This window comes from Triturus cristatus, chromosome 2_1 (assembly GCF_964204655.1).
Source record: "Triturus cristatus chromosome 2_1, aTriCri1.1, whole genome shotgun sequence".
Classification (NCBI taxonomy): domain Eukaryota; kingdom Metazoa; phylum Chordata; class Amphibia; order Caudata; family Salamandridae; genus Triturus; species Triturus cristatus.
In genome coordinates, this window is record NC_140581.1 from 358,112,221 (window position 1) to 358,125,338 (window position 13,118).

The 13,118-nt window shown below is 41.0% G+C and overlaps 1 protein-coding gene across 1 annotated transcript in view; it reads right to left on the reverse strand.

Annotated features, from left to right (window-relative positions):
• LOC146864194 (chondroitin sulfate proteoglycan 4-like) overlaps window positions 1-13,118 on the reverse strand; it is a 432,950-nt gene that overhangs the window by 287,471 nt on the left and 132,361 nt on the right. The window contains exon 4 of the mRNA XM_085631285.1: window positions 685-1,155. Within this exon, the coding sequence (XP_085487411.1) occupies window positions 685-1,155 (471 nt within the window). The remainder of the gene's footprint in view (window positions 1-684; window positions 1,156-13,118) is intronic.

Sequence of the window (13,118 nt, forward strand, 5' to 3'; positions counted from 1 at the left end):
AGGTGATTCAGGACAGAAAACAAATGTGGAAGAGTAGAAAGTAATGCAATAGGATTCCGGCCACAGATCACATTCGGGTCTAACACTGAATCATCCCATTACAACAGTAAAGTGCAAAAAGGAAAGTAAGATCACAATTAAGGAGGAAATAGATAAAATAATTTGCCCGAGGTAGTAGAAGTGAGATGAAGCTCTGGACACCAATGCCATCACAGTTTTGATCCACTTGTTCCAAGGTGACCGCTCAGAAGCCTCCGATTCAGCAGCCTCAAGGAGATGAAAATATAGAAAGAAAGCCGGGCTCCCCAAACCCGGTTTACATTTCTTTCCTGCTGTTGTCCTCATAACCCAGGAGTGGCAAGGTGGTCCCAGGAGAAACAAAAGTCACTGGAGCAACGACTACTCCATGACTTCTGCGGCTATTCCAAGCACTGTAAATAGCAAAATGGAATTTTACTCAACACAATATGGTAATTCCTGTATTATCTGTAAAATAGTTATATTTTCACAAGAAAAATAATCATAGGGAATAAAAATCAATCCCCTGCATTCAAAGGAAATGGAAACCGTGAAACCAGCAAAGCGAAATGTCTGGATATTATGCAACATTTTTGAATGGACAAGAATCGGAAAGGTTTTTTTTTTTTTAAACAGAAAACATCTAGATATTTGCAAGATTATTACCTCTTGGCTAGAAAAGAAATGCAGCTTTTTTCCTGGAAATCGTGTATTTTCAATATGTCCATTGCTTGGCTCCTCCAGTAAAATGAAGTTAGACTTGAGCCCTGCAAAATGCTTATTGGTGATCTTGAGGTAGTCTTCCGTCAGGGCTTTGGAACCTCCTTCCATCACAGTAAAATTCTGGACTTCCAGTGGGATCAGTTTGGGAATGATGTCCACCAATATCTCAATGCCACTGACCTCACGCACACCGTTAGTAACATCCAGAATAAAAGCATCTTGCAGCTGGCCAGAAGCAGTCTGTACATAATGTAAATTGCCACTGTTGATATCTTGCTGTGTGAAGCTGGGGATAGACTGCTGCTCTGTCCTGACGTTTCCATCCGCTGACAGGAGCAAGCAGATGTATCCATATTTTGGAGGCGAAATCAAGGAGTACACAATTTCCAGTGGAGAACTGTCCTCATGCACAACCTTAAATTGTCAAAAGAAAAAACTTGTATTAATATTGTTATTAAATGCTCATTTTGATAACACTACTTAATAGATTAGAGACCAAAAACACCTTTTACAACATCGTTTTACATTTCACTGCATTAAGATTAGAAGAACTAAAAAGCCATGATCTGCAAGACTTTTTTAAATGAATCATTTTTAAATGAAGCTAAGACATACATTTCTATTTTAATCAAGGCATAGATGTACAGAATATTAACGCACAATCGTCCTTCGCACAAGCATGGTTAGGAATTTGAGATGAGTGAAAAGAGCTCATCTTCATGAAATCACCTTAGTCCATGGGGGTGCTCTACGTAACATACACCTCATGTTCTCAGATATTTTCTGTAACTGTGTCAGTGTTCGCTGAGCTACACTTATTGTGATGGATAAGCATTGGAGGTGCTCTTTCTCCGATGTAACGAGTACTCCTACACTGCCAAAAGGTGTAGGGTGCTAATAATATGCAGAACATCTAGTTATAATTTTGTTACGTATATCATCAGTGGTGACGTCTCTATTAATAACAAGCGACAAGCTATATGACTAGCACAAAAGACTTGCATAGTTCAAACCCACAGTGCTGCCTTTCCATTCACCGGACTCTTCTGTACCTCGAGACTGGACTGAAGACAGATTAGACTGAGGACTCAGCCGGTTGGTGGCATGAACATGGAGAAGTGGGGAGTTTCTAGATCTTTCAGAAAGCGTCAATGTGGGGTGCACAGTTAGTCCACACCAGTGATAGTGCACGGGCAAAGAAGGCTCGCTTACAGGCGTTTGCTTTCCGCACCTTCTGAATTTCTACCTTTGTTATGAATAAGTGGTGAACTGTGTAAAAGCCTCCAAATATGGAGAATTTCTCTGCGAGTCAGTCTGATGGATATGGTTGCACAGCCTTTTAAATCATACAGCAGGATCTGAAAGTAAGGTGAGCTGGGGCAGGAAGCCATGGAGCCGCTTTCGTGCGGGAGATGTGATTAAATTACCTCTGGATGGGCAGCAATGCTCTGGACGGCTTTTGGTGGGCTAGGGTATCCCTCTATATGGGATACAAAGAGGGCCTGGATAGGATAACAGAACCTGTCAGCTAAACAAATATCTGGTTCATGAAGGTTATATAGAATTACTTTCCAAGTTTTCTTTATTTACCTGTTCCTTGACGGGCAGGACAGAATACATGGGGTGTCTAATGGATTTGGCACAACTTGTGAGGTAAGAAATACAGGGTCATAGCTTGGTCAGTAAGACAGGGGGCTACTGAAAGCTCCTGTACACAACTATTTACTAAACAATGCATTTATTAGGGGTGTGTAACATCCCCCTGAAATTATGCCCCTGGAAATGAAGCTACTGTGGCATTTGTGAAAATCTGATCATTTAGATGTGAAACAGCAGGTGGAACCAGGCAATAACCTTATCTTGCATCCTTTACAACATGTGTCTTTACCATGCAAATTCTTATCACAACTATGCCTATACCATGCATGCCTTTACAATGAAATTGTAAGTAAAATATATATGTTTTTAGGGTGGGTATGCGTTTTTGGGAGACAAGGTCATTTTTAGAGTGGGTTGATTTTAGGGGTTGTTGGTTAATATAAATACTGGAGACTGTGTGAGTGCCCACTTCTTTCCTGGAGTTGGGATGTGTGTTTATATATAAATATATATATGAACAAACACTCCTCTCGAAACAAAAGGACAAGACGCAATGTCTTATGACAAATACAGCCAGGGTTTAATTAGTGGCTATGTCGGACGCTTTTCGCCTGAACCAGCAGGCTTGTTCACCAACAAAGTTTTGTCAAACAAATCCCCCATTTATGCTGTGCACGTAATACAGTCATGTGAGGACTACAAAATACTTGTAATAGACAAAAGAGTAGTAGTTTTTTCCCATAGCATACAAAAAACCAGTAAAACGGCATACGAATAAATGTGACAAAAATAAAGCGCAATACCAAAATTGTCGACAATATTACTCGATCTACAAATTACAATTATATTGCGGCATAACTTTATCACGCACGGTCACCTATTTATAGGAAAACAGCGTAAATCTGATAGCAATTACAATAACGCCCATGTGGGCTTAAAAAGCTTCAACATTTTTCATTTTAGACGAATTCAGCCCCAGTGGGCATGCTTAATATATCTGGTTCACCATATACCGTAGTACCTCACATATTAAAGAGATAAAGTGAATTGATTCAGCCAATCGTAACCTTATTAACAAAACAGAAAAATATATACAGATCTTCTTCAATATTAAGGCCCATTGGTGCTTTACTATTTAATTCCACAATGTAACGTGATTCCAGTTTTCTCAAACCTTTCTGTCTGTCTCCACCCCTCACATTGGGTGCAATCGCATCAATGACAAAGTACGTTAAACCCGCCACATCACTACCATGGCAAGCTGAAAAATGCCGTGCTACCGGGTATGCTTTATCAACATGGTTGATGGCCCTTAAGTGTTGAAGAATTCTCTTATGTACAGGAAGGATTGTACTGCCCACATACTGAAGGTTACACGGGCAGCTCAGTACGTATACGGCAAACTCTGTTTTACAATCAAACTGCCCTCTGATATTTTTCTCTATTCGAGAGCAGCCTATTGTAAACTTTTTTGTATTTATGCCATGCTCGCAAGCTTTGCACTTCGAACATTTAATGAATCCATCTTGACGTTTCAACCATGATGTTTTGAGGGGCTGCTTTAAAGATTTGGGTGCCATATTGCTAACCAACATTTTCTTAAATGATTTAGCTCTTCTGAAGGTAATCAAAGGTTTCTTTGATACAATTTGACCCAAAATAGGGTCATTCCGTATCAAATGCCAATGTTTCATCAAAATACTGCGGATTTGCCCATGCTGTTTATTGAATGAAGTTAGCATTCTACACTCATTTATGTCCTGTGGTTGATTCTGTCTACGTTTGCTCCCTTCTGATGGTTGAAATAGAATTTCTAAGAGGCAGCCTTATCGATCTTTGACGACAACAAGCAGGTCGTGAAGAAAGGTGCAACGAATGTAACAAGTTCAACGTCCAATGACAAAGTGTCGGATGTGCTAGTCAGACTAAAAAGGTTGGAGACGCTAAAACGAAGTGAACTTTCAAAATGGTGGGAAGCGAAGTCTCTACAACGATACCTGGAGGTTAAAAGAATCCCTAGAGGCTTGAGAATTCTGGTAGCTCTGACATATTAAGATCCTAACCCCAACATGCTACGAGAGTGGGCTGATAACAACCAAGAATCCTCACGGAGAATGCTTGCAATTCTAATTAAATATGCCGACATCGATAGGACCAAGATAATGGAAGAAATTGGGCAAATAACGGAGATGTTGGAGAAGGAAGTGGATCAAGAATTGATAAATAAATTCAAAAAAGATATTACAGAACGCCTGCATAAGCTAGTAACGTGGAGAAGGAATATATATATATATATATTTATATTAAATCCCAATCCCGGCGGTAGCAAAACAGTCAGGCACAGACTCCATGAAGTAATGGCAAAAAAGTAGAGTTTAATCCAAGCAAAAAGCAAGACGCGTTTCGACGGCAAGCTGCCTTGTTCACGATTATATATTATCTACTGGCGGTCAGTTATAGTTAGGATCGTGTTTCCATAGGAAATCCGCAACATTCTATTTGGAATAACTTTGGCGCCGATTGACGAATCCTCGCGAAATTTTCAAAATAGGTGGGGCGCCTCCGCTCCGCTCCTTCCCTTAAAGTCTCGGGGGGATTCGTCAAGCGGGGGCTGAGAAAAAGGGGGGGTCCCAAAACGCGTTTTCCCCATGCATTTTTCCATAGGACCTTTAGTCCAAGCTACAGCCCGAACGGCTGAACAGAATTACTTGAAATTTGGCAGAGAGGTAGTCCTCAGGTCAGGGATGTGCCTTTTGCAGGTCTGGTGTAAATCTGTTCAGTAGTTCCTGAGAAAATAGCATTTAAATCAATATATATATCTATAAGCGCGCACCGTGCGCGTACGGTAACACTTACCGTACGCGCACGCTGCCGTGCGCGAGCGCGATTCTGATTGGTTGTTAGATCTTAGTAAACATTTGAATCGGTCGAAACCAGGAAGTGTCGGCCGCCATTTTGTCTCTCGCAGTCTGAGGGGGTGAAAAACAAAGGTGGAGAACGTGAAAAGGGGGCAGGGTGGACAGTTCCTGACCCCCTAGCCTTTGTCAGGGGGTCCCAGAAGGACCCACAAGGGCCAAAATTTCCTTTAATTTTTTTGTGAAAAATCGCGGAGTACGCGTAGCGTGCGCGTACGGTAGAAACGGAAAAATTCCGCGAACTGCGTAATGTGGGCGTGCGGTGCCCGAAGCGCACCGCGCGCCCTAAGCGCGCGAAGCGCACCGTGCGCGTACGGTACGCGCAGCGCACCGTGCACGTACGGTACGCGCAGCGCACCGTGCACGTACGGTACGCGCACGGTGAAAAAGCTTAAAAAAACAACAACAAAAAACATAACTTAGCATTTAAAAAACCGTACAAATTCACTGAAAAAAACATAGGTTTCACACACGTTATAGTTAGGAATTAGCATTTAAAAAACCTTGCAAATTCACTTAAAAAACCATAGGTTTCACACATGTTATAGTTAGCTGGACATTTCACTCGTGAAAAATCATTGAAATTCCCCCGCTATAGTTAGTGCAGGCAACTATAACTCACGCGACCGCAATCCTCTGCTGATGACGTCAGATATTACATCACTGATGACATATGTGTCTTTCTGGAAAAAAAATATTTGTAATATATGTATAGCTAAAAATTAATGGAAGAAGACATGGGTAAATAAGTGTCTAAATACAGTGATGTAATATCTGACGTCATTAGCAGAGGATTGCGGTCGCGTGAGTTATAGTTGCCTGCACTAACTATAACGGGGGAATTTCAATGGGTTTTCACGAGTGAAATGTCCAGCTAACTATAACATGTGTGAAACCTATGGTTTTTTAAGTGAATATATATATATATATATATATATATATATATATATATATATATATATATATATATTTCAAAAGTAAAGCCCCACTCCGACTTCTGTGCAAACACAAAACTTTATTCGTCTGAAGCAGCATATATATAACTCAAGTCCTGACCGGTTTCGGCGTCACCACGCCTTGCTCACAGGTGAGTTCAATAATTACCATGTGGTCACGAGGCCATAGGATCAACTACAGCCCCCAGCATGCATCATCGTTGCTTTGTAATCACGAGGCATTGCTTAATATTCATTTTTTGCCCAAATAGCGTTTTATGAACAATGTCCCAACAACGTACCAGATTGTAATGTGCACGCATTCCTTCTCACAGCAAGTGCACTTTTATGCTGCCTCTGATGCGCTACCAATACTTCTGGCAATCCTTCGTTTGGTGCGCGAGAGCGTGTCAGGACTTGAGTTATATATATGCTGCTTCAGACGAATAAAGTTTTGTGTTTGCACAGAAGTCGGAGTGGGGCTTTACTTTTGAAGCATTGAACATGCAGGCTTCTCCGCTCCTGCAACCTTTGAGCCCACCCTGCAGAGTGGGCTCAAACGGAGGATGTTGTCTGGATATATATATATATATATATATATATTCACTGAAAAAACCATAGGTTTCACACATGTTATAGTTAGCGGAAATTTTACTGATAAAAACCAATGAAATTCCCCCGTTATAGTTAGTGCAGGCAACTATAACTCACGCGACCGCAATCTTCTGCTGATGACATATGTGTCTTTATGAAAAAAAAATATTTGTAATATATGTATAGCTAAAAATTTATGGAAGAAGACATGGGCAAATAAGTGTCTAAATACAGTATTAGCATCAGCAGAGGATTGCGGTCGCGTGAGTTATAGTTGCCTGCACTAACTATAACGGGGGAATTTCATTGGTTTTTTATCAGTAAAATTTCCGCTAACTATAACATGTGTGAAACCTATGGTTTTTTCAGTGAATATATATATATATATATATATAAATAAAACTGCAACTCCTTTCTCTCACTCGCTTCACCGCTGAAAACAGGAGCTCGGACCGCAATTTGGTGCTGTAAGTGTTATTTTATTGTCTGCTCCAACAAAGCACAGCCATGACGCGTTTCGAGCCCAAAGGCCCTTGATCACATATATATATATATATATATATATATTCACTGAAAAAACCATAGGTTTCACACATGTTATAGTTAGTGGAAATTTTACTGATAAAAAACCAATGAAATTGCCCCGTTATAGTTAGCGCAGGCAACTATAACTCACGCGACCACAATCCTCTGCTGATGCTAATACTGTATTTAGACACTTATTTGCCCATGTCTTCTTCCATACATTTTTAGCTATACATATATTACAAATATTTTTTTTTCATAAAGACACATATGTCATCAGCAGAGGATTGCGGTCGCGTGAGTTATAGTTGCCTGCGCTAACTATAACGGGGCAATTTCATTGGTTTTTTATCAGTAAAATTTCCACTAACTATAACATGTGTGAAACCTATGGTTTTTTCAGTGAATTTGCAAGGTTTTTTAAATGCTAATTCCTAACTATAACGTGTGTGAAACCTATGGTTTTTTCAGTGAATTAGTACGGTTTTTTAAATGCTAAGTTTTTTTCCCTTATAATAAGCCCTGTACATTTGGTGGCCTACGGCCACCAAAAGCACAGGGGGTGGGGTAAGTGTGGATAATGTTTTTTTCCATTGTAATAAGCCCAGCACATTTGGTGGCCTTCGGCCACCAAAAGCACAGGGGGTGGGGTAAGTGTGGATAGTGTTTTTTTTATTTTTATTTTTTTACCGTACGCTTACCGTAAGCGTACGGTAAGCGTACCCCGCGAAATTGCCGAAAAAAAAATAAAACCGTTTTTGCACTTGGGGGATGTTTGGGGACTCCCTCAACATGACTATGTGGGAGGGAGTTGTCAAAACAGCCCCTTTACATGTTTTTGGGCTTCCGATTTTAAAAATCTCTCTCAGTGCGAGAGACAAAATGGCGGCCGCCGCTTCCTGGTTTCGGCCGATTCGAATGTTTACTAAGATCTAAGAGCCAATCAGAATCGCGCTCGCGCACGCCACCGTACGCTTACCGTAAGCGTACGGTAAGCGTACCGTAAGCTGGCTCAGATATATATATTGATTTAAAGGCTATTTTCTCAGAATCTACTGAACAGATTTACACCAAACCTACAAAAGGCACTTCCTTGACCTAGGGACTACCTCTCTGCCAAATTTTGAGTAATTCTGTTCAGCCATTCGGGCTGTAGCTCGTTCTAAAGGTCCTATGGAAAAATGCATGGGAAAAACGCGTTTTGGGACCCCCCTTTTATCTCAGCCCCCGCTTGACGAATCCCCCCGAGACTTTCAGGGTAGGAGCGGAGCGTAGCGCCCCACCTATTTTGAGAAATTCGCGAGGATTCGTCGACCGGCGCCAAAGTTATTCAAAATAGAATGTTGAGGTTTTCCTATGGAAACGTGGTCCTAACTATAACTACCTACTGGCTATCGCCAGTAGGTAATATATATATATATATATATATATATATATATATATATATATATATATATTTCTCCACAGCAATGAATAAAGCGCACTCTCAGGGGGAATACCGAGCAAGACTGTTCGCAGTCGAAACGTGTTACTGATATAAATTGAACTTTGTCGTGGATATTCCCCCTGAGAGTGCGCTTTATTCGTTGCTCTAGAGAATTCAGAAGTCTGGCTTGCTCCACGGGCACAGCGCACCACCTGTCTATGGGCCTGGAGAATGGAAGGGTCCTTTTGTGTGTATGTATGTATATATATATATATATATTACCTACTGGCGGTCGCCAGTAGGTAGTTATAGTTAGGACCCCTTTTCCATAGGAAATCCGCAACATTCTATTTTGAATAACTTTGGCGCCGGTCGATGAATCCTCGCGAATTTATCAAAATAGGTGGGGCGCTACGCTCCGCTCCTACCCTGAAAGTCTCGGGGGGATTCGTCAAGCGGGGGCTGAGATAAAAGGGGGGTCCCAAAACGCGTTTTTCCCATGCATTTTTCCATAGGACCTTTAGAACGAGCTACAGCCCGAATGGCTGAACAGAATTACTAGAAATTTGGCAGAGAGGTAGCCATAAGGTCAAGGAAGTGCCTTTTGCAGGTCTGGTGTAAATCTGTTCAGTATTTCCTGAGTAAATAGCATTTAAAAGCATATATATATGTGGGCGGAGCCTAACCACACATCTCATCCTGAGATCTGATTGGCTGTCAGCACTTCATCCAAGAAGTGTTGGCAGCCATCTTGGGACAAATATACATGATAGCACCTCATTAAAAAGCATTGCAGTTAATAGAAGGTTTTAAGACTTTAGTTACATTATAAATCATTTGTTGATGGTACCATACTCATTTTAGGAATTGTGGTATGTTCTAAGGTGATTTCACCATGTGAAAAAGCCTTCTGCTGGGATATCATGATTGAGAGAAAAATATTTTCTCATGCTTTTACCACAGAGGTTTGGAAGGTGATCTATAGGCTAAACTGAGAGCTTATTTTCTGTAAATTCACATTATCTTTCTCAGTCATGTGAGAATGAAGTCTGATATTCTCAGTAAAACATGTACATCCAACAAGGGCAGAGACTGTCAGTTGATTCCTTTGTGTTCTACTGCAGCTTCCCAGAGTGTTCCAAAGAACTACTAGAGCGCTAACAGTCCTACTTATGATAAACGTATGGCACACCTGAAGCCATCTTGCTTGGATTAAAGTGGTAACTCTTAAAACATTTAATTTAAAAAGGAACAAAATGAGGGGGTTCATTTTTCCATAAAAAGTATGATTAGTGCTGCAGAAAGAAAAATTAGGGCACATTTTGAGTGACTTCTCAAATCCTCTTCTATTTCATTAAAAAATTCTGACATGCAGACTGAAACATGCACTTTCAATACCAGCAGCAGTTTTCCCTGGTGAGCAGTAGCTTTACTACAGTGATCTAATGAGCAAAAAGAGTGCTAACATTCTGAATTTATGGCAAATGTGTGACACATCTGAATGCCTTCTTGATGGAATCAAAGTAAAAAACTGAAAGTATTTCCTACTGAGGAGACTGCAGTAAATGAGGAAATTAGGAAACTTCATAACAAATAAGTCTCCCAAGATGGCCACCAGAGACAAAAGAGCCCAAATGTAGCCCAAATATCACCCAGATGTAGCCCAAGTATAGCCCAATGACAGAATGTCCCAGAATGTTCTTAAAAACAACTAGAGCGCTTACTGTCTTCATTATGACAAAAGTATGGCACACCTGAAGCCATCTTGATTGGAATAAACTGGTAACACTTAAAACATTTAATTTAAAAAGGAACACAATGAGGAGGTTCATTTTGCCATAGAAATTATGATTAATACTGAAGAAAGAAAATGAGGGCACATTTTGAGTGACTTCTCAAATCCTCTTCTATTTCATTAAAAAATTCTGACATGCAGACTGAAACATGCACTTTTAATACCAGGAGCAGACTTCCATGGTGGAGTAGTTTTACTACAGTGATCTAATGAGCAACTAGAGTGCTAACATTCAGAATTTATGGCAAATGTGTGACATATCTGAATACCTTCATGATGGAATCAAAGTAAAACACTGAAAGCATTTCCTACTGAGGAGACTGCAGTACATGAGGAAATTAGGAAACTTCATAACAAATAAATCTCCCAAGATGGCCACCGGAGACAAAAGAGCCCAAATGTAGCCCAAAATCAACCAGATGTAGCCCAAATATAGCCCAATGACAGAAGTGTGCAAAACACTTATTATTTTGTGTTTTTGCAGTGTTATATAGTGCAGACTTGTCAGGTATTGGAGTGCTTTACATGAGCATTGGTTACATCACACAAGAACAAATTCATTTTGGTTGTAGACATGGGGAGACTAAGTGATTTGACCAGAATCACAGAATGTCGAGCTGAAGCAGAAACTTCAACCTGGTTCCCCAGTTGCAAAGTCTTCAGTTCTGGAAGTAACACCACATCCTCTCCCCTAAGTGCAACATTTAATCAAGTGGTCAACTGGATAAAAAAACATAAAGATAACAAATAATTTAAAAGTGCTTTGTCGCTATTTGAAAACTCAGAAAATATGTCCTTATTTTAGTCTTTTAGAGCACTAACCATAATTTTGATGCCAATAAGACCCTCTCATATATGTAATTTCTAAAGGAAATGCTCTAGGTATTACAGTTTTGATTACATCAAGATGATGTCAGGCGTTCCACACTTTTGTAATAAATATAGAATGTTAGCAATCTAGTTGTTCATTAGGATACTGTTGAGAGGCAGAGGCCAGGGGCACGGACTCTGAAAATTGAAGGCAGGTAGGAGGGTGCAAAGGCAACAATTTAACCACACTGAGCAGGCAGGAAGGGCCGTGGAAGCACAACAGACTATGGAGGGCAGTGGAAAGGGGGGCAGGGGCAACAAACCAACAATACAGGACTTGCAAGAGAGGCTGTTGGAGGGAAGATCTATTACGGGTCAAGGAAGCTAGGGGCGGTCCCCAGATCCCCGGGAGCCACCACAGAACTGAGCAGGAGAGTGAGTCAGGGACAAAAGGGGCACCTTAATTTGAGCCGGGGTGCCTAGGAACGCTTGCTCCAAAAATGAAGAAAACAGACATATGAGACATGGAATTGGAGGCAGAATACAATGGCAGTTTAATGAGAAGATGCAACTTCAAAGAAACCGCAGAATAGAGACATAAAGTACAAAAAACAGAATCCAGATAATCATACAGCTGTCATAATATTCTCTGTATCTCAATTAATGTACTGACAGAGAGAGAGAGAAAACACATCTATAAATGCATCATGAGAAACAAGTTACACCAAGGAAAATGTTACCTAGGAACACTCACGTTAACTCTTAGAGCAAGCATTCCTGCAATTACAATACAAAATCTTTTAAATGCAAAAGTAAAGAGAACAATGGTTAAACATAACATGACATTTCATATAGGTAAAATAGAATAAGATACTTCAAGCAAAGCAGAGCAAGACATTTTATGCAAAGGAAGACAAGAGCTCCCAGCTCTTGGGGAAAACCTGCACTGCCTGTTAACCTACATACAGACGGCGAGGTAGTCCGTCGATATCTGTGGGTGCTCCCTTTTTATATCATTTTGTGGGCTCCTTTGCACGCTACATCTACCTACGTATGCTACCCAAAAGCTTCGACTGCAGATTTTACCAGACATTTCGTCATTTACCCACTTAATGCTGACAATGGACTGGGTGAAAAGGTCAGTCTCTCAGGCCAATCGCTTATCGTAAGTTCCATAGAGCAAGCAGAAAATAATGGGTATTGTACGGGAATTCAATATATTCATGTATAAAATCTCCTCAGTTCTCCTAACTTGACGCTCTGCGGTTGCCACTTCCTTAAAAGCGGGAAACCTGCCCAGGAAGCAAGTACCAGTCCAGGATGCAGCCTACTGTATGTCGACAGCTTCAGGGGGATGTTGAACTTTGATACCGAGCACGGAGCACTCGGGTAGGGTGGGGGCTACTAGTTTGGATCAGAAGGCCTCGCAGACCTGCCTTCAGACTGCTATACACTAAAATTGCAGAGCTATGGTCAATTTAACAAAGAGGCCTACATATTGAACAGAAGGGCCTACACAGGGGTTTTATGCTGGTTGAGTGGTAAGGATGTCTCAGGATAATTATATAGCAATACAGGACCCGCTGGTCAATTTAATACGGCCTACAAATGCAGCTGGCAGGGCAAGGACAAGGGTCTCATACTTCAGGTGTGGACAGAACGGGCCAGGGGCCCCCTGTGATACAAAATCTACCCTCCTTCAAGGCTGTGGCAATGTAATAGACCATTGTGGGCAGAAGGAAGAGGCAATGGTAGTACAACCATACATGCCAACAGAC